A 20,550-nucleotide genomic window follows, 5' to 3' on the forward strand; every position below is an offset into this window, starting at 1 on the left:
CCTTTTATTGAAAAATTCGTATCTTTAATAATAATTTTTTTTATATAACTCACGAAAAACTTACATATTTCCACTTTGAAATAAAATAATTAGGGTTTCTTCATTTTTTTTTTCCTCTGAGGATTTACAATGTTACCTTGAATAATGTGAAGCATAAACAGAATATGATTATACATATTATAAAGCTGTAATATGCAGTCTCGTGCACTTTAGGAATTTCCTTTTTTTTTAGTTACATACATTTCAGAAATATCGTTTACATAATATGTACAGTGAAATACTTTTTTTGTACCTGTTACAAATAATATAAATGAAAAAACCGCTGTGAGAGAGTGGAAGTGAGATAAAATACGGATAGAAAAAGAAAAAAAAAAGAAACTCACATTCATTCTGAGAACATCAAGACCGCATTCGACGAATGTACAAGTTTGACGATATCGCGTGTATCGTCAAGAGATATCAAGTAGGATATTATAACTAAGATTTTGTGTCAGTAATGTTAAATATTATATACTACGTAGACGAATATATTACACATAATTTACATGGATAAATAAAATTTCAAAATTTCAGTGTCTCTCTTTGTGGCAAGAAAAAGAAGCATATAAAGAGTACTTAAATTCTGAAATTTGAGACGGTGGTAGTGTTAGCGTAGGCGCGACTTTTTTTATCCAGGATTTCAGCTACTTTTTAACCACCTTCTAAATTGTCCACGAGAAGTTTTTAAACGTTTATGAGGTGGCTGAGCATTAGGTCTATTATGAGAATTAGAACTTCTTAATCTTCTATTACTCGCTACTGTCACTGACAAAATACTATGATCCACGTCAACTGAATTGTCTATCTTCATCATTCTAACTACTGGCTGAAACTCGATGCTTGAACGTCTTTGTTTTAAACCAGAAGACGGCATGATAGTTGTTGCCGTGGTAGGTGTGTTACGTTCCGACAATGCACATTCGAGCTCAGCAGAATCTTGCACATCCGCCGATGGTCCTATCGTTTCATTGCTTTGTTTTTTCGAATTTTTCATAGTTTCTTGCTTTTTACAGGTAATATTTAAATAAGACTCCTTTTTACAATTTTCGCTTTCGTATACGGATTCCGAGGAAGTCTTATTATTCCTTCGTTGCTGTTTTCTCGTATTAACTCGTTTCCTAGGCGTTACTACTCCTACCTTACTCCTCCTGTAAACACTTCTATGAGCGTCTACTTCGATATTAGAATTTTCAGAATGAGTTTGTTGACATCCTAGCCTGGACACATCACTTGAGCTATGCTTCCTCGATACTATACCAGAATCTATATCCTTTCTACTTAATAAAATGTCATGATTTTCAATTTCTGTACGTGATTCACAACTCTCCGATGATGTATTTATGCGAGGACGTTTTTTTACGACCCCTTTCGTTATGAATTGTCGTTCACCGTTATCATAACATATCACAACACCATTCACATGATTTTCATCGTTTCCAGGATTGTTTTCCGATACTTCTTCTTCCTCCATATTTAACGTAAAATTCTTATCTGATAAAGTTCTTTGAGCTTCGCTAAATACCTTAGTAATTTTCAATCCATCAGTAACTGTGCAATTTTTTGTACCAGTATTCTCCGTATTTTTATTTTTACTGATCACAGCCAGACTAAGACACGTTTTAGGACAAGTTTTAGAAGATGCTTTGGAAGATGTTTTAGGAGATGTTTTAGAAGATGCTTTAGAAGATACGCTAGGATCATCGTCATAATTATGAGGTGTGCTTTTATTATTTTTTATATCCATTGACGTTTTTTCATCATGCCTGTTAGTGGATGATATTGTACTACCATTCGATAAAACTATTTCTGTACGTGTATCTGCCATCAATCTTTGAGACATATCCACGTCGGCATCGGCATCGGCATCGGCATCGGCATCACCATCGGCATCACCATCGGCATCAGTAACAGCAACAGCAACAGCAACAGCATTAACATCACCATTTGTATTGCTATTAGTATCTGTATTTTTTTCTGACAGACCTACATTTTGTTCAGCAACATTTTTTTCCCTTGACAATTTATAATTTCCTTGACCATTGTAAGAGGAACCTACTATTATTTTATTTTGCATCTTTTTCCGTATCTTAATGCCAGGCCAACCTGTTCTATTTTTCCTTCTCTTTCGACGTTTTAAAGGTGACTCAACATTTACTTCACCACATTCCGAGCTGGCACACGATGAGTTTTCTATACATGGTACAAGTTCATGGCAGTTGTCTAATAATTCCAATAGATTTGCTGGAGGTCCTTTCGGTAAATTTGATTCTATGAAAGGTTCTTCTTCTAGCCCGTTGTACACATCTACTAGATCTAAACTGTCCCTCATATTAAGCATTTCATCGATATTTTTTGCTATTTTTTTCAATTCTTCGTCGATTTCAGATGTCAATTTTTGATCTGCTTTTGTATCTGTTTTCAGATCTGCTTTTGTATCTGTTTTCAGATCTGCTTTTATATCTATTTTTGAATCTGCTTTTGGAAGAGGAGTATTATTAATCTGCGATTTAGGAGATTGACATTCTTCTCTGGTACAAATATTTGATGTGAGCTGTTGCTGTTCCCTTTTTCTTATAATTGTAGACATTATAGCTAACGTAGATGCATGACAACGTGGACTTTTTCTAGGGGACCGTCCGATAGACCCTATGCTACGACCTTTACCTTTTTTTCTATTTTCGTTCTTTGCCTGATTCCTCAAAATAGTTTCATGAAAGTTTTCTATTTCATAAGGTAAAAGGAACGGTCTTCCTGTATCACCATCGCTAAAATAATGCCAAAATTCAGCACCTTCATCTTGCCGTTGATAAGTTTGATACCATGGCTCAGATTTTGGTACTACTTCAAACGAAAATTGCATTCTTTCAACTTCTGCCGAAGGCTTGGACGGATAAATTTTCTCTATGACTTCTCCATTAATATCAGATCGTAATTCTTCTTTTACAGGATCTTCAGGATTAAGGGATGCCCTGACTCCTGTTAATGGCGCTTGATATCTTAGTCTACTGCCAGGTGTCTCGAACTTGTAATAGTCAACATTGTCTTTGATAAGCGCCTCTGCCTGTGTCCGTCTTCTTTTTCTTGCTCTACCAAGATTTACAGAATCTTGAGAATCTTCTTCCAAAATCTCTTGTTTTATCTGAGGACTGGAATCCACGCTAGAGATAAGTATATCGGAACTAACAGTCTCATTGAATTCACTTTCAGTATCCCTTGGTAAAACACTAGTTTGTTCTTCATCGCTGATATCTTCACTCGTATCCTCGCGTTTAGGCTCTCCAAACATAAATGACTCAGCCTCATCACTGAGCAGGGAGAGTTCTGATTTTCTTACACGTTTGAATCTTACCACAACTGGTTTCTCACTTGATGGTTGCTCCTTCTTTTCAATCTCGTCTGCATCCTTAATTGTAGGATTTAACGCATTATTACTACCTGGCAACGTACTAGATCTTAGTTTACTTCCTAATACTTCCACTTTATAATATGCACGATTATCCTCAATCAAGCGTTCCTCGACTGACAATCTATGACGTCCGCGAAAACTTCTACCACCTCTTCTACAAGCTCTTGGCGATCTAAGTTTCTCACAACGTAAGTCTTTTTCCATACACTGTACCACCACCTTAATGTCACCTTTTTGGTTGTTTTCCGTATCACAACTACAAAGTACTTCAGATTTCTTATCATTATGATCATTTCCAACTTTTATACTATCCGATGAAACTCTTTGTAATTCCAACTCATTTTTTGCACCATCAAACTTATCTTTAGACTCTGTAGAATGCCAAGATTCAATACGATTATTCTTATCGGATAATCCGTTAATATTTACATTATTTTTTAATAAAGTAGATCTTCTATTTTCATTAATTTCTCCACGATTATTAACATTTGTATTGTTTGCATTCTTTGAAGGTAGCTCAGGATGAAATACACCATTTTGTTCATTAGTTGGAATTCTTTCATCTAATTCTTTAACTTCTTGATTATCTTGATTATCTTGCTTATCTTGATTATCTGTACCATTATGTCTTTTATTTACAGAATTATTATCCCCATATTCACGTTGGTGAATACCATTTAAATCTTTTCCCGTTGATTTAATATTATACTCTACTTGGTCAGAATTTTTAATGTCACTTGCTTGCGAGTATTTATTTTCTGGATCTTCTTCTTCGATCCAAATGGTTCCTTTAGCCCTCTTCTTTATAGTAAAACCTTCTAATTTATCATAAAATTTTTCATTCTTATCGATTTCGTGCCAAGGGCTACCTTTTGACCTCAGTAAATGTCCACTTTCATGTTTAGCACGTGTTCGTAAATTATGAGGAGAATTTAATTTTAAATTTAAATTTCTTTGCGTACCATTGCACTGCACCATGTCTATTCCTTGTACAGAAAAATTATTTAATGTCTTTGCATTTTTCGTAACTTTTTCTTCTGGCAGTACATCACGAAGAGTACGTTCTTCATTTGTGTATATATTGCATTCTTCTCTATTGGAAAGAAAAAAAAAATAGAAAAAGAAAAATAGAAAAAAAAACGATAGATTATAAAATGATCTCATATTATCTTACACAGTTAATAAATATATATATATAGTAAAATATTATTTGCATATAATATAGCATAGATAATATTCAGTCCCTTAATTGATTATATATCAAAAGATTGAAATGATAAAAAAAGAAAAAGAAAAGATAAGAGAATTAAAATTTAAAATATTAACTTACCCAATATCTTTTGTTCTGTTCAATTTCAAAAATGCCTCAACACTTGCATTTGTGTTGATTAATCTATCCAAAGAGAGAAAATTGTCATCGTTTTGAACGAAATTTAAATGTTGATCACTTTCTACGTGTTTTGATAGATCACGATAGTCTATTCGACATATTTCACAAAAACCTGCACCTAATTGTTCTGTTCTACGAGCACGAGCTGCAGTGGTACGCGGTCGTCGAGTCATTTCTTTACTCTGGCACTACAAAAGATTATGAAACATTAATTTAGCTACTAATCATATATAACTAATATATAAAATGTTATATATTTATAGTAGCACACCTCTTTTTTTTTTGTAATAGCTTCTCTATTCTCTTTAACTTCTTTATTTGTTTTATTTTCAAGTTTTTCTCTTTTCTTTGTATCAAAGGGACTTGTCCCTGGATCACCGTCAAAGTTCAATTTTGGCCACGTTGATAATTCCAAAAATACAGGTCTTTTATCTCTGAAAAGAAATAATTTTATTAAACAAAAGTGTATATTATAAAATAAAACTTTTTTTTTGTATTTTTTGATGATCCATTCTCAAAATTACGGACACATTTAATGAGAGTAAATTTTACCTGCGAAGAGATTCAAACTTGACATATGAGCCTCTTAAGTGCTTGACTTTGAAGTCTTTTTCTAATCTTTGCCTACTCGTTCCTTGTTTCAGCTGTTTCAAGTTATTAGTATCTTGAAGAGATGCATAGATTTTATCGAGCCAAGCCTGAATTTTTTCAGTTGTACAGATAGTTATTCCCCAGTTTAGGGCGTTTTCGAGAGGATCCACGGAACAATGCTGTGGTTGAGTCAGAGCACGTTCCAACATTGCATCCGTCCGCGATTTCTATAAAATGTAAGAAAAAATATAATATTACAATCACATACATGAAATACCATTAAATATTTGTATCATTTAATTGATATCCAACTTACAGATCTTTGGGTAGGGTGACCCTGTAGATTGGTCGTATTATACAAAGGACACTCAGAACTTAAGAGTGGTGTAGGAGGAGTTGGAGTTGGAATTTCTGTGCTCCTCAGCGAGGGGGTTCCCCCGCTGCCTCCACTGATACAACCCCATTTATATTTCTCAGAATTAATTTGACCAACTTTATCTATACGATCTGTGACAACTAGACTAACGGTGCGTACTAAAAATAATTCTATCACCTGAAACAAAAAGTAATTATCAATATATAATCATTTGATTTGTAACATTTAGATAGATTCACGAAGAAAAAAAAAAGGAACAAACAATAAACTGACAAATGAAGACATTTTAAAAAATGTTTCTGTCATCATCATATCATAAGTACAAAATTCATCAAAATATGTATATCCAAAATTTGACTAAAAGATAGAAGACTGTATGCAAATCAAAAGTACCATTACCGATATTCTTCCTAATACAGAATAATTGTCCAGTGTTATGCTTTGAGTTTAACTTCAAATGATACTTCAAACACAAGTCTTCAAATGAAGCGTTGTCATCGTACGCGATTAGAAGTGCGCCGGAAAGTGAACGTAATTTTCAGATTTAACGTTCGCAATAATGGCACAAAGAAAAATACGGAGCGCGTACTTAGTCGACGCTAAAACTTGATGCTGTTTTAATATGGTAGCTTAATGCACCATACATAATATACACATCGAACAATACAAATCTCATATTTTGAATAAACAGTAGTAAGTACGTAACACAACACACACACATATACACACACAAATAAAGAGAGACACGTGCTTTTTAATGTGTATCCTCGTGAGAATTAAATATTTATTTTTAAAAGGTAACTGAATGTGTATATAATATACTTTCTTCGAGAAAGAACGAACGATAGAATGAAGGAAGCAAGAAACGAACGAACGAACGAACGAATGAACGAACGCTACGTTAGTCGTAAGATTCACGTTTGCCAAGAGAAGAAGCAAGAGAAAAAAATGAGAGGAAAAGAGAAGGAGAGTTGAGGGAGCAGTAAAGAAGGTAAAAGAGAAAAAGAAAGAGATGTAGGACGGAAAGAAAGGGAAGGACGGAAGGAGGAGGAAAGGAGAGGGACGAGGCAGGGATGAAGCGGAGGATGGTGGAGAGGAAAGGAAAGGGTCCGCTGTCAAGGCGCGCGTCGCGAACAACACGCTCGAGCTTTGTAGAGAAAATAACTTTTGAAAATAAGATACTTTGACGATGCACCTGCTATTAAATACAAATAATATTACCGATTTCTCATCGTAAATATGTTATTGCGCGCGCAAATACATAGTTTTAGATAACTGTGCAGGAACGCTTGTATATGTATATAAATTCTAATAAAAAAGAGACCGGGCAAAAGCTGCGGTCGTCGTCGACGACGACGACGACGACATCGACGACGATGGCGGCAGCGATGGCGGCGGCAACGGCGACGGCGACGACGACGACGACGACGACGACGACTTTAGCTGCAAATTATATAAAAGTATAATTCTTAGAAAATATAAGCGATATCGTTCAAGCAGGTGGAACGTCTTTGTTATTCTAGCTTCGCGATATAGAACTGTCACGCACAAAATGGCCATTTGCCGTTAAAAGCTTGGCATGGGTGCCTGGTGGCGGCGCTTAGTGTCTGCGTCAAACTCCTTCCGAAGATGACGAAGAATGCGGCTTCGTCTAACCATTTCTCGTTCCTCGTACAAGCATTGAGTTCGGTCTCTGTTACAAACATCATCCCTACCGTATATTCTTCTTTATTACCCCCACCCACCCATTCAAAGCATGGCGACGACACACCATCGCCACCATGCTTCTATTTTTCATCTATATACACGCTCGTACGTGCACATATACATACCACATACGGTGCATCGTATACACACACACAAGGAACGTATCTCGTCTTCCTCCACCCTCTTTTCCACCAAGATACGACCTAAGTTAGTACGAACGACTAAAGATGGCACTAAAATCAATTACATACGAGATATTCTAGTACGTGGACCCGTTCGTCTTTGTATATTTAAAACATGAACTTTATTTATTCCCCCTTTCCTAACGCGTATTACTTCTGATTTTAGTGAACAACAGTAAGAGAACGATCATTGATAATGCTCGGTCTATTGTTTGGGTTGGTCAAACTCGTTGCGGAGTGGAACATTGCAAATGGCCCCACGCGTTTCCTTTCGGGGCGGAGCCCGCGCTCGGTTCGGTTCTCTCTTTCTCTTTCTCTCTCTCTCTTCCTCTCTTCTCTCATTCCATAACGACAATATATAACAAATATCGCTACAGAGTAAGAATATTTGCAATGGAAACAACCTATTCGCATAGGATAATAATAATGTCACCGTCATCGTTTACATTCTCCCTTTCTCCTTTTCTTGTTCTTTTTCTTTCTTCGTCATTATTTTTCATTCATGCATGTATGTATATATATATATATATATATATATATACACACACGTTATATTTCGAATTAAGCCCGGACAATACGAGACTATAATGTCAGGCGTTCATTGTCGTGTATAGAGAGTAGCATTGCGACTTAACTCGAATCTAAGGAGCAAGAAACTCTCTAAGAATAGATATTTAGGCTTGTGTACGAGTTCAAAGAAGGCCTCCTTCGTAGAGATTCCCTTCCAACTGTAAACTAGAAGGAATTTGAAACTTTCTATTATTATATACGATCAATCTTTCTCCTACCTTCCTAATCTTCCTAACGCAACATACCCAATTGATGTCATCGTTTCGTTAACACGTACTATAAATGAAATAGAACTTTATTAAGTGCATTAGAGTACACAGTCACGATCCTATTTTCGAAGAATTCAAAATTCGTATGATAACGCGCGTTTAAAGTCTTAGTCACGTCCTCTATCGACCGTAAAGACGTATCAATCGAAAATGGCGGGAAGGGGTACAAAAAAAAAGGGGGAAAAAATAATAGGGACGCCTAACCAAAATACTTAAAAATGTTAGAGAAAATACAATGAATCGATAAAAAAGAGTATAGGAATACTTGTAAAGACAGTGTAGATGATTTGTTCGTCCAATATATTAAATAGCACTCAAATAATGACACTTACTCCTCCAAGATCCTTGATTTTTGCTTCTAACTTGGCTGAAGTGGCATGATTTTTTATATCCAAGTAAAATGACTTCTTTGCCAAAGGTTTCAGTCCTTTTTGTATGCGAACATCTAGAAATAATTAAATATATTTTAATTTCTATATAGACACGTATTGGATTATATATTTTCAATCTATTAACATCTTTGAAGAATTTAAATAAAGTGAATAGCAAGTATACAAAAGTTATATAAAAAGAAATTTCATGGTATTGTAATAAATAGAGAGACGATTGCGTTATTAACAATAAAAGGTTACCTATAATATTAATATCTAATATAAATAATACCTAGTAACATTTCTCTCCAACTTGAGAAGGTAAGAGAAGATAAAAAAGAACATGCGTTAAAAATATAATTCTATCGCAATTTGAATGTCAAATTAGCTGACCTGTAAAAATCAAAGTCAAAATCAAATAAACGTAAGGCCATATAATTAAATTAATAAATATTTCATCAAATGATAAACCAAGTCAAATATAAACACAACACACGTTAGAAGACTAATTTCATTGGTACAAGACGAATACTGTAGGGGTATCGAGTTTTGTATAGATGAGCCAAACGCTTGGAACGAATGCAGGTCGTCTCGAAACGTATGTGTCTCTACATGTATGTATTATGTATGTATGTACATATGTAGATATATATGCATATATACAGAAACGTATGACAACGAAGCGTGTATAATCACTTACACGAACATTTATCCAATATATATTCTTTCGACGGTTGCTGCTTTTGCTCTTGATGAAGTTTGGACGGTGATACCATTCCTACGCAATACACCCTACAAACACCAACGATATTTCTTCTTCTTCTTTACTGAACGCTGCTGCTGCTTCTTCTTCTTTCAAATCAGTTTCCATACTCGGAATAATAACGCATAACATCACAGTAACGCGTTTTCATATCCACCAACGGACAAACTATGTTTTGAATAACATCACTTATACTTACACATTCAAATTTAACTCAAGATTGTAATGATCATTATTTTCACATTTGGAAGAATTCGTGAATTTTCGTTAATTTGTCCGTTCGTTTCTGTTCCTTTCCATATACATACGATAAAAGCACTGTCGTAGCGAGGGTCTCCGACCTGAAGTAGGCCGAGGTTGTTTTACGGGAGTAACAAACTGAACGGCGCTGATTCAGTCTATAAAGGCGTGCCAACTGTAAGAAAATAAAAAAAACTTGTATAACTGAAACCGAATCAAAATAACATACTTTCTCTTTATAGAAATATTATTTATGAATATTTAAGTTTAACATTTCATCGTTTTATTTTGATTAAAACGTAAGAAAATATTTATAAAATAATTACACAAAAAAATATTTTATAATACAGATTAAGTGTAAACTTCATTTTGTCTATCAACGGTAGGTTTTCCATATAATTTATTTTTCGATTACTATTTATATTAATATAAAATATTTGTTTATATATATAAATATGTATTTAAAAAAATAATCAAAAAATATACAAATTAATGGAATTTGTTAGGTTTGTTAATAATTTAAAGGATACTTTTATAAATAATGATAAAATTATGTTTTTTACTCTAACAGTTTTATAACAGTATATAGTACAAAATAAATTATGATTTTTATAGATTTATATAATATCTGATAATCTTTTATAGTAAGTATTATTATAATAATATTGCATCATTTCTGTAAATGAACAAAAAATATCCCTATTAGCATATTATATTAATTTCAATGCTAATTACTTTGAACTACGGAAGTGGGTTCAGCATAACTTTCCGAATTTTCTAAGGATTCAGACGTGTTATTAACTTTTTGGTGCTTACGTCTACAATTAAATATTACTTTCAGTAGATATAAAATTGTTAATGGTATCGGGGTCATTACAGCGGAAGACACAGGTAGTACTGGAAAAAACAAATTAAGAAATGAAAAAGAAAATAATCATGGATAAATTACAATCAACGAGGATCGTGTATTTTCATGTTTAACTTACCTGTAGTCAAATCATCGGCAGGTGACTTCAAAGATAATCTAAGTAGAAAAATAGCAACTCCTGTATTTTGTATTCCTGTTTCGATTGCTATTGCTATAATATCTTGTCGAGATTGTTTGAATAATAATGCTACTAACATACCAAAAATAAATCCCAACCATGGCAAACCCATGCCTGCTACTATGATCTACAAATTTACAGTTTATATTACGCAATGTATTTTAATTATATCATTATGTTTATACAAAAGAAATATTATAAAACTCACTCGCCATGAAAATAATTGAAATAAATATAGATGAGTAAAGATAGCGAATATAATGATGAATATTATAAAAATGGCTGAAAGTGGTTTTATTATTTTTATCATAAATTTGCACACTTTTGGTAATTTCTTTTGTATACAAAATCCTATCAATAAAGGAAATATAAGACCAACTGCAAACATTGCTACATGATCATAAGGTACAGCAAGCTCTCCACGATCAAAAATATGTTTCCCCAAGGTAAATAACCAAAATGGCATAAATCCTACACGAAGAATAAAATTATGGTGATCACTTTATATGTTAAACTATGATATATTCTTATATATATGTATAATTACCGAAAGCAAGTATAGTGCATAAAGTAGTCATAGTGACAGAAAGATTTAAATTTCCATCTAACATTACAGTCCAAACATTAGATGCTCCTCCACTTGGACTTATTCCTGTGAAAAACATGCCTATCTGTAGTTCAGGCTGATCAGAAAACAAACAATATCCGATACCGTAACTCAACTGTGAAAATAATATTAGTATATGAATAATAATTAAGTAAACTTGATTGAGATTCATTTTTATTTCTACTAGACAAATTACCAAAGGCATGAAGAAGAATTGACAAAAGCATCCTATCGCAGGACCAACTGGTTTCCTTAATGTTTTTCTACATGCATCCCAATCCATGGCACAGCCAAAATTAATATAGAGAATAGATACTAGTATTCCAACACTGGCAGTAAATATTTTATCTATTACCCCCTGATAACGCATTACTGTTACGAAAAGAACCTCTTTGTCTTCTGTGTTCTAAAAAGATCAAGTAAGCAATCAATATAATATAAAAAAAATTTGATGTCACAATATAATTAGATCAATTAACTCCTCACATTATTTCTCATAAATTGAAATTTAATTTTTGCAGTACCCAAAAAGATACCAGTTATATTAAGCGTTCCATTCCAATAATTGTCACTTTTGGAAGTTATAACACCGGTTACCGTTGCAATATCTGGCGACGTGCTTACATAATTAATACTTAAATTTTCCACATTTTTTGAATTGATAACAACGAAGAATGGAATTGTCTTTGTTTCTTCCATTGTTACACTGATAGAACTGGTTGTTACATTTACAGACCATTCTTCTACGATAGATTGTTCTGCCAAGATTCGATGTAAAAAAAAGAACCATGTTATGAGGATGAGCATCCTTAATAAAATGTGATTGATGTGCTGTGTGACAAAGCATATAATTACAATTATAATTAAAAATTGTAGATCTTAATAGAAGTAAAATGTGAAAAGTTTATCAGTATTAGGTAAAACTTTTATATCATTTTTAATATTTGCATAATAGATAACAAATAATTGACGTCAATGAGTAGAAAAGTATCTTAGTAAATAAATATTTCATTTTGATTATTTTAAGTGAACGTATTCGTGTCAAGTTGTGGTCAATATATAAAAAAAGGAAGAAGATAAAAAAACATTAAGATTAATGTCTCACCTGTTTAATTAAATGTAGAATGAAAGAGATTGTAAGAACACTAAGGTCCTACTTGATAAATGTTCTTTACTTTCTTTGGAAAAAAAATGGTAATACTGTATTGTCTTACACCGCATGATTATATCTAAATTCCAGTGATCTTGATGATGCAAGCTAACAGTAAATAATTTGCGCCTCTGGTCACGTATTTTGCGTATCAGTTTCTATCAGATTAATTAAAGATTCTACAAAGTTTTTAATCATTTTTCTTAGCTTATTTTATTTGATATCATATTTTATAAAACCTTTAGATTTATTATTGACGATAAGATGGCTTGATTTTTTCGCATTTTTATTCGATTATTTTTTATTTACATTTTGGAAATGCGCGCACGCGTGTTTACTATTAATTATGTAATAAATATAAAAAGAGAAGATAAACTAGGGAGATAGCATGGAAAAAAATGAGATAAGAATAATATTATCCAATGGGTACTGTGAATTGAGCTTTAAATGGCCGCGAAATATTTATTTACAAAAGTAGTTTTATAATTTGTAGACGCATTCCTATTGGTCGAAGTTCTTTTCGAAAGAAAAGGAATAGTGGAGAAGGGGAAATTTATATGTTAGTCGACTTGGAATGAGTGAAGTATTAGAATCGTAGTTAGGTCGTTGTGATGATTGGATATATCAAAGTGTACAATGTCTTCTTTTCTTGTTCAGAATCTAATTTTCTTAGTGGTAATCGGTTTAGCAAAATGCGAAACAAACAAACCTTGGTATGAAACACTTCCTGCAGTGGCAATGGATTACAAGGTGCATATCGAGGCCGGAAAGGAGGATTGCTATTTCCAGTTTGTAAATCCAGGCGCAACTTTCTACGTCAGCTTCCAGGTACACATGGTCGTCTCCTTTTGGTGCTTCGATGCATAACATCTTGGGATAATGTGATTCTTCTGTAAATAAGACACCTATTCAATTAAATACATGTTGTGATAGAGTGGAAAGATCTGTGCTGTGTGAAATTCTAAGGAAAATAACTGATGGTTAGTCGTAATGGCAGTTGAGTAACATATTAACCATATGGTTTCTTTTAAATACGTGTCGAAGACACTTTAGTTTAATTCATTCATTTCAAACTGATTGATATTTTTAATATTAAATGTTTTCAAATTATCAAATTTCATATTGTTCGCCACCTTGTTTTTTCTTATCTTTGTATTAATCATGTTTACATTCACACGTGCTAATGTATCTTTCCATTTATTTATGTATGTGATAGTACAAATTAATATAGATTTTGCTATCATAGTAAAGAGAAAGTGCAGCTACATCGTTAAGTAAAAGTAATTAAGAATGCATTATAAACGACTGTCATATTTATCGTTTATTTATCATTCTTTCTTTTAAGAAATATGTTATCAAACACAGGTACTACGTGGCGGTGATGGAAAAGCCGGATTTGCTGTGAGAAATCCAGAAGGTTTGATTGTATATCCTTATCAATGGAGAGCTAACGCTGATTATCAAGATCAAACGGCAACTGGTGGTTATTATAGTGTTTGCATTGACAATCAGTTCTCCAGATTTGCTCCTAAATTGGTCAATTTGTACATCACAGTTATTAGGTAATAAAATCAATCGAATTTCAAAAACTTTCTTAACTAATATTATAGTATCAATAATTATATTATTATTGTATTTAATTAGATATGATCAATGGGAAAAGTATACAAAAGAATTGGAGGAGTTAAATTTATCAGTTGAAAATTTCACAGTAAGTAATAAAAAAGATAATTCATTTATTTTATTTCACGTCACATGAATATTTGTTTTATACTCTTTCAACTAATATATTTGTTCTTTTTTTTTATTCAGAGTACGATAAGAAATGTGGAGAAGAACATTAATGATATACTACAAACGCAACATTTAAGTCGTAGTCGAGAAGCAAGAGATTTAAATTTACTCTTGGACAATAATTTTTATGTTCAAACTTGGTCTATCGCACAAATAATTGTTATTACAGTGACCACCACGATACAGGTTTATTTTGTAAAAAAATTATTCGATGTCAAGCCATCGAGATATTCGAAAGCAAGGCTCTGATTATCAGTAATAATATAATAGGAACATGATAACGTCCAGTGTGTTATAATTCGCCGTTTATTGTGATAATATTAATTAAATGTTAAAATATTATTCAGATTTTTATTTATAACTTTTATTAAATTTAATATATACATACGAGTATATGATTTTTATATGACAAGCGTTTAATTTAACGTTTAGTCTCAAAGTTTTCTGTATTTTTGATAAAATTGAATATTTGTTAAATCGGCTTATTTACATACAACGTTATCATCATGTTTCAATACTCTTTTTATAAAACAAACTTTATATAAAAATCAACATAAGACTGTACCATCATTTTGATACACATACAAAGGACATTCCACTTGTCGTTTGAACGTGAAACATCTTTTCCACGTCCTGTTCATGTATTTTATTAAGTTATATCATGATAAAACGAGAAGAGTGATATATAGATTTATTAAACAATGTTTATTAAATTACATTTAAAATGTACATAATTGTACAAACAATAAATGCAAAAATAATTTTTGTTATGATACTTTCGTGGACGATTACTTCAATACATGGCTAAGTTTTGTTTCGCTCTTCTTTGTAAAACACTACCCATAAGGGCTAAGAGACGATGCCTTTGTTTCAAATTTCTCGCACGTACATGTTCAGAGGCAACTTCTTTTGTATAATTTGCAGGAAACCAACCCTGTTCGCCATTCAATAGCTTTTCACCATGATACCAACCATCTGTCATTTTTCTTAATACGTTTATAACATCACCTGACAAGTACATATAATTAATAAAATACAAGTTTATTTTTAAGGAAATATTTGTATCGCTTACCTGGTTGCAATGAAAGTTCATCAGGTTGGTTTGGCGAGTAAGAATATAGAGCCATTACTTGAGGACAATCCCAGGATTCGTAAAGAGTTTCCCCAACTATTTCCCTTTTTGGTGGTGAAATAGCTTCTAGCCACCTTTCTCTTTCTGTATTGCTTTCACAGGTTAAAATATATTCTGCTTGCTTACCACAATGATTTTCTAATAGTGTTAACATCATCGCATTACGACCAGCAAAGGGTGAATCTTCAGAGACTGATTCAGAAGCAAGAAGATTTCTTTTGCAAACATCTATGACAGTGTAAGCTTCATCGTGAGTACTACAAAAAACAAAGATGAGTTTTTTAAGATACCTACGTTTATCGTTAAAATGATTGTTATAGGAAAAATATCATTTAACTTTCACGTACTTATGTTTAATCTTTGTGACTAGAAGGTAATCCGTTAGTAGGAAAAGGTACACCGGTGTTTTGTTAAATTTTTTTCCGAATGTAAGTTTGTATTCCATATCTGCCTTCATAGTTAATTGTATGACAGATCCTTTTTTAATTAAATGTCGATTTTTTAAATCAATAGATTTTATTTTAGGCGAATATTCTAATTTCCTGTTAAGAAAAGATCAAACTTTAGTAACTCTTACTTTTATTTTTTTTTCTCTTGAGACAAAATGTTAGATTTTAGTTTTACCTTGTTATCATTTCCATTTCAGCTTCTTGAGCTGCAGCACGTGCACCCTCGTTACATTCGGACACAACATAGGTAAATGTTGATAAAACTTTTTCCCACGAGGATCTATCTGTATTTTCCATGGATAATTTAGAAAGTACTGCATCGGCTAATAATGGCAGTCTGCAAATGTAAAATAATAATACCTAATACTATTATTTTTTTTTTATTCTATATCAGGGGTAGCTGATATACTATACTATGATATATATATATACTATACTATGATAAGCGTTTTACCTTGTAATTCGTTGCATTGGTAACATAAGGAATGAATTTAGTGGCAAGCTTTGACATTCAGGACGGGATTCTATTTGCGTGACAGCCTCTACAAATTTCGACCCTTTCTTTGCTCTTGTTTGAAGAAAAAAAAATATTAACTTACATTAAAAGAAAGTAATAAAAAATAATATATATGTATATATATTCATATATAATTAGATATCATTATCATAATTACCTTAATTCCTTCAACGTCATATCTATTTTAATTTGATTAGAACAATATCCAACGAATATATCTAAATATTTTTCCGAATGTTTAAGTAAAATATCAGGTAAATTATGTAATGTAAGATCTTCTTTCCATATTGTTTCCAGATCCGCCAATAATTTTTCAGACGCTTTAATAACACCAGGTACTCCACCAAATAATTTATCTTTCTCAGAAGGCGTTAAAATTTCATGTGTCAATTCGTGATTACGAAGAAATTCATTGTCAAGGACTCGAAGAGAATTCAAATAGGAAGCTTCCGATGTAAGGATTTCAAACTTGGCTTCTTGTATTCTTTTTTCTTCTGGTGTTAGTCTCTCTAGAAAAATGTTACAAAAGTTTACTTTTTATTATTAGATAGTGTAAAGAAAAAATTCTATTTTTATATTAAATATTTACGTAAGAGTCCACTGCGTACAACTTGTGGGGTTTGGCACCATAATGTTCGGTGTCCTGGTTTTACAAAATCCGTAGCAAGTGGAGGAGGATTAAAATCTTCTACCTGTAGAGAAAAAATGAGGTAATTTATATTGTATTACTTACATTTGCAAAGATATGTTTTCAATACATAATTATAGAGAAATATTTTTGTTTTACTTGCTCGTATCCGTCAGAATCCGATTGGAAGGCCACACTGTTAACAGCAGCAGCATAAAATTGATACAAAGGTTCTTGATCCGCCAACACGCTATAGTGATCTAATAGAATACATATATAAATCAATTTCAAAATTCGTGCAATTTTATTCACGGGAGCAACGCACGCATAACAAGCATACTAACTTACCGACGTCTGTTTTATAAAATTGCGAGGAAGATTCGTAATCGTTATTTTTCGTATACCAATTGGTATTTCCATAAATGGCTTCTTTATTGGTACCATTATTATTATTATTATTTCTTGGCGTACAATTACCATTACTATCGTTCAAATAAAACGTTGAAAAACTGGAAAGATTTTTTCTGAAATGTTTCCTAAAACTAAAATATTTTCCATTGTCCTGTAATTGTGGCTGTTGGTGGTGATGATGATGATGATGATGATGATGATGGTGATTGTGTTCGTTTGTAAGATCCTTGTTTTCTTCGCAAGTTTGATCTTCCTCGACGTACGTTCTTCTTCGAATTCTACCAAGACTACCCTTGGTGATGCTCCACGTTCTTCTTAACATTTTAATTCTTCTACCCAAAGTTTCAGTCAGACTAGATTCTCTTGGAGGCGGTGGTACCGGTTTCGCGGGTGCCTCCAAATTATTATTAACATTATTATTATCCAGATTACTATTATCGGTATTAGAATCGGGCCTGTTTTCAAGGCTGCTTGCAGCTTCGCCCTCCGAATCTGTATTGAAATCATCCGGTTGGGAAAAACGAAGACTCTCGTATGTACTATCTTCCGAGGCGCTTTCTGTTTCGAAATAAAAATGAAATGGGATAATTGTTAATTTTCTTGTTTTTATAATACGTCATTTTTCTTTCAATATATTTCGATAAACGAAAGATTAATTAAATGTTTCACACGTTGATTTTAAATAATAAGAATTGAACGTGGCAGTAAATGGGCCCAGCCTCGAACGTTTAATTCGAAAGTATGCGTATGCATGTTGTGTAGATGAAGAAGAGAAGAAGAAGAAGAAGAAGAAGAAGAAAATACGTGGAGAAACCTTCGTGAACGTAACACGATGCCTCCTGCACATCCGTGTCCTCGTCAAGATCCACGAGTCTCATTTGGACGAGGCCTTGGCTTTTCGAATGAACAGACTCGCCGTCCGATTCCAAATTTCCCGATGATTTCCATTCTCCTTCCTTTTTATCCGAATGATTGACCAGTAACAGTGCGGAACCGGTGATGGCCACTTAAAAATCATTCGTTCAAGGTAAAATCTTTTCATATCTGCGAGGTTCCGTGACGAACCACCTACGATTACTTTTCATTTTTTATTTTTTTTCCAGTAAAAAAGAACAGAAAGTGGACAGACGCGAAAGAGAACAAAGACCAGGAACGTATCCTCGATAACTTTTCCTTATAATTCTTATTGGAGACGTGTCAAGGTCACTTAATGACCACGAAGACACCCTGACCTTTGAAATTTATTTCTAATCACCATTACCAATACTTTTTGTTCCCCTTCCATCTTTATAATTATGCAGCAAATGTTTTACATGCATTTATTTGCCAATGTGAAAAAGTTATACGGACCATAGCAACGAGAAAGTTGCAAGGAGTCCATCGAAATTTCATTTGTCGAGAAATACTGAGAGGGAACAGAAAGAGAGAGAGAGATAGAAAGAGAGAGAGAGGAAGAAATAAAGAAATAAATAAAGAAAGAGAGAGGAATCGCGTCACACATTCTCTCACACGGCTTCTTACCTTGCGTGTTCGGCCGTCGTGAGAGCGTCCTTAGACTCTGTCTCATTTCCACGACATTTTGAAATTTCCAACTTTCACGAGTTAGAATTGGAAAGAGAAGAAAACAGTTATGTATTTATAATAGCATAAGTAATCATTCGTTTCCTATTGTATCAAGAATTAATATCAAACACGAACGAAACTCTTATACGAAACGAAACGAAGAGGAAGAAAGGAAGAAACACGCACAAATCTGCTGTTGGCAAGCCAGCAAAGAACGAGGAGAGATATCGAAAACCTCGCGACGCAGAGCCCGGTTCAGCCGTGACTGACAATGAGAGCGCATAAGAAGCGCTTTCACCTTCTACACCGGACCAATCGACTACTTACGTTTTCCACTCTGCACTTCTGCGCTTTTGTCTCTTCTTACTTCTTTCAAATTTTTTTTTCTTTTTTTTTCATTTTTCTCATTTACTTTTTCACCTTTTTTTATTTACCACATGCACCGATATCTCATAATCGTGTTATGATAGTGGCCTATTTTTTTTCTCTCTCTTTCTCTCTCGTTGATTTCATTATACCTACACAAACATACGCATACCAATATATCTATTCTCTCTCGTATAGTTATGATAATTTACAAATATATAATAACTGGGCTAAATATGAGTGTAACAGTAATGAACCTGCTGTGATGCAATCAAGACAAAGAGACAAAGAGAGAGAGAAAGAGAGACTTAGAACATGCTAGGATTATGCACAACACCCGGTATCGGTAAGGTATTTTATATTGCAGACTGTAAATACAAGTCGTCGTTGCGTAAAACGGTAAAGCCGCGATATTTATTTCCTCTGTGAACTTACCATGAACGTTAGAAGAATCATGGCGAATTAAATGGGAGGAAAATGAGGAGGTGGAGCATGCCGAGTTTTTCCTAGATCTTCTCGAACGTCGTCTTTTCCATTTTTTGCCGGAACGTCGTAGAACAGGTTTCTTTTGACTCTGCGATTCCCCATTATTTTCACTGAAAAATATGAAACGATTCTTTCGACACCGAACCGCTTATTAATCAAATGTAATTGATAATAATTTATCAATAATACACTTTGATCTTTGATCAAGATCAATGATCCTTTACCATGTGCAATCGTGTTGGCAATGCAATGCATTCGTAAAATCGTCAACGTCCTCCCACTCGGATTCCTTGCCGTTTGCCAGGACCGATCCAAGCAGAGAAGCAACCATGGATCCCCCATAGAGACTGTTCACGCGTTCCTCCCCATTAGGACATCCAACGTCATCGTAAATGTCCCGTTCATCGTTGCCATCTTCGACGCTCGAATAATCATTGTTTATCAAACATTCTTTCTTTACTTCATTCTCCTCGAATAAAGTTTCAAATTGATCTTCG

General features: G+C 33.3%; 4 protein-coding genes and 3 long non-coding RNA genes across 10 annotated transcripts; 4 read left to right on the forward strand and 3 right to left on the reverse strand.

Moving 5' to 3' along the window:
* Positions 1-2: 2 nt before the first annotated feature.
* LOC122518971 lies at positions 3-10,063 on the reverse strand. 2 transcript variants are annotated; one of them, XM_043638106.1, is made up of 7 exons: positions 9,602-10,063; positions 8,863-8,975; positions 5,743-5,979; positions 5,388-5,653; positions 5,107-5,269; positions 4,776-5,023; positions 3-4,538 (listed from the first exon to the last, which is right to left on the reverse strand). In XM_043638106.1, the coding sequence occupies exons 1-7, from the start codon at positions 9,675-9,677 to the stop codon at positions 680-682; spliced, it is 4,962 nt and encodes a 1,653-aa protein (XP_043494041.1). In that variant the 5' UTR covers positions 9,678-10,063; the 3' UTR covers positions 3-679. The 2 variants fall into 2 exon arrangements, with proteins under 2 accessions (XP_043494041.1, XP_043494042.1); XM_043638107.1 differs by lacking the exons at positions 8,863-8,975; positions 9,602-10,063 and adding an exon at positions 6,196-6,281.
* Positions 5,862-6,603, forward strand: LOC122518976. Its single transcript, XR_006304217.1, has 2 exons — positions 5,862-5,953; positions 6,032-6,603. It is a non-coding gene; the product is annotated as an uncharacterized LOC122518976 (long non-coding RNA).
* Positions 10,064-10,457: 394 nt separating the features above from the next.
* On the reverse strand, positions 10,458-12,750 carry LOC122518973 (ileal sodium/bile acid cotransporter-like). 2 transcript variants are annotated; one of them, XM_043638110.1, is made up of 7 exons: positions 12,663-12,750; positions 12,044-12,315; positions 11,754-11,963; positions 11,498-11,672; positions 11,159-11,421; positions 10,891-11,077; positions 10,458-10,801 (listed from the first exon to the last, which is right to left on the reverse strand). In XM_043638110.1, the coding sequence occupies exons 2-7, from the start codon at positions 12,254-12,256 to the stop codon at positions 10,632-10,634; spliced, it is 1,218 nt and encodes a 405-aa protein (XP_043494045.1). In that variant the 5' UTR covers positions 12,257-12,315; positions 12,663-12,750; the 3' UTR covers positions 10,458-10,631. The 2 variants fall into 2 exon arrangements, with proteins under 2 accessions (XP_043494045.1, XP_043494044.1); XM_043638109.1 differs by lacking the exon at positions 12,663-12,750 and having other exon boundaries at positions 12,044-12,364.
* Positions 11,871-12,901, forward strand: LOC122518977. 2 transcript variants are annotated; one of them, XR_006304219.1, is made up of 3 exons: positions 11,871-11,976; positions 12,079-12,474; positions 12,585-12,901. It is a non-coding gene; the product is annotated as an uncharacterized LOC122518977 (long non-coding RNA). The 2 variants fall into 2 exon arrangements; XR_006304218.1 differs by having other exon boundaries at positions 12,079-12,901.
* A 240-nt stretch (positions 12,902-13,141) lies between these two features.
* On the forward strand, positions 13,142-15,276 carry LOC122518974 (transmembrane emp24 domain-containing protein 5). The gene is made up of 4 exons (XM_043638112.1): positions 13,142-13,535; positions 14,073-14,269; positions 14,352-14,418; positions 14,520-15,276. Exons 1-4 carry the CDS (start codon positions 13,344-13,346, stop codon positions 14,748-14,750), a joined length of 687 nt encoding a protein of 228 aa, XP_043494047.1. The 5' UTR covers positions 13,142-13,343; the 3' UTR covers positions 14,751-15,276.
* Positions 15,190-20,480, reverse strand: LOC122518972 (ephexin-1). Its single transcript, XM_043638108.1, has 11 exons — positions 20,278-20,480; positions 20,003-20,163; positions 17,576-18,196; positions 17,387-17,487; positions 17,189-17,291; positions 16,757-17,108; positions 16,537-16,650; positions 16,258-16,419; positions 15,981-16,175; positions 15,574-15,890; positions 15,190-15,509 (listed from the first exon to the last, which is right to left on the reverse strand). The coding sequence occupies exons 1-11, from the start codon at positions 20,382-20,384 to the stop codon at positions 15,295-15,297; spliced, it is 2,448 nt and encodes an 815-aa protein (XP_043494043.1). The 5' UTR covers positions 20,385-20,480; the 3' UTR covers positions 15,190-15,294.
* On the forward strand, positions 18,593-19,070 carry LOC122518978. The gene is made up of 2 exons (XR_006304220.1): positions 18,593-18,665; positions 18,742-19,070. It is a non-coding gene; the product is annotated as an uncharacterized LOC122518978 (long non-coding RNA).
* Positions 20,481-20,550: the final 70 nt, after the last annotated feature.

The sequence above is a fragment of the Polistes fuscatus genome, unplaced genomic scaffold (assembly GCF_010416935.1).
Source record: "Polistes fuscatus isolate 324 unplaced genomic scaffold, CU_Pfus_HIC Scaffold27, whole genome shotgun sequence".
Classification (NCBI taxonomy): domain Eukaryota; kingdom Metazoa; phylum Arthropoda; class Insecta; order Hymenoptera; family Vespidae; genus Polistes; species Polistes fuscatus.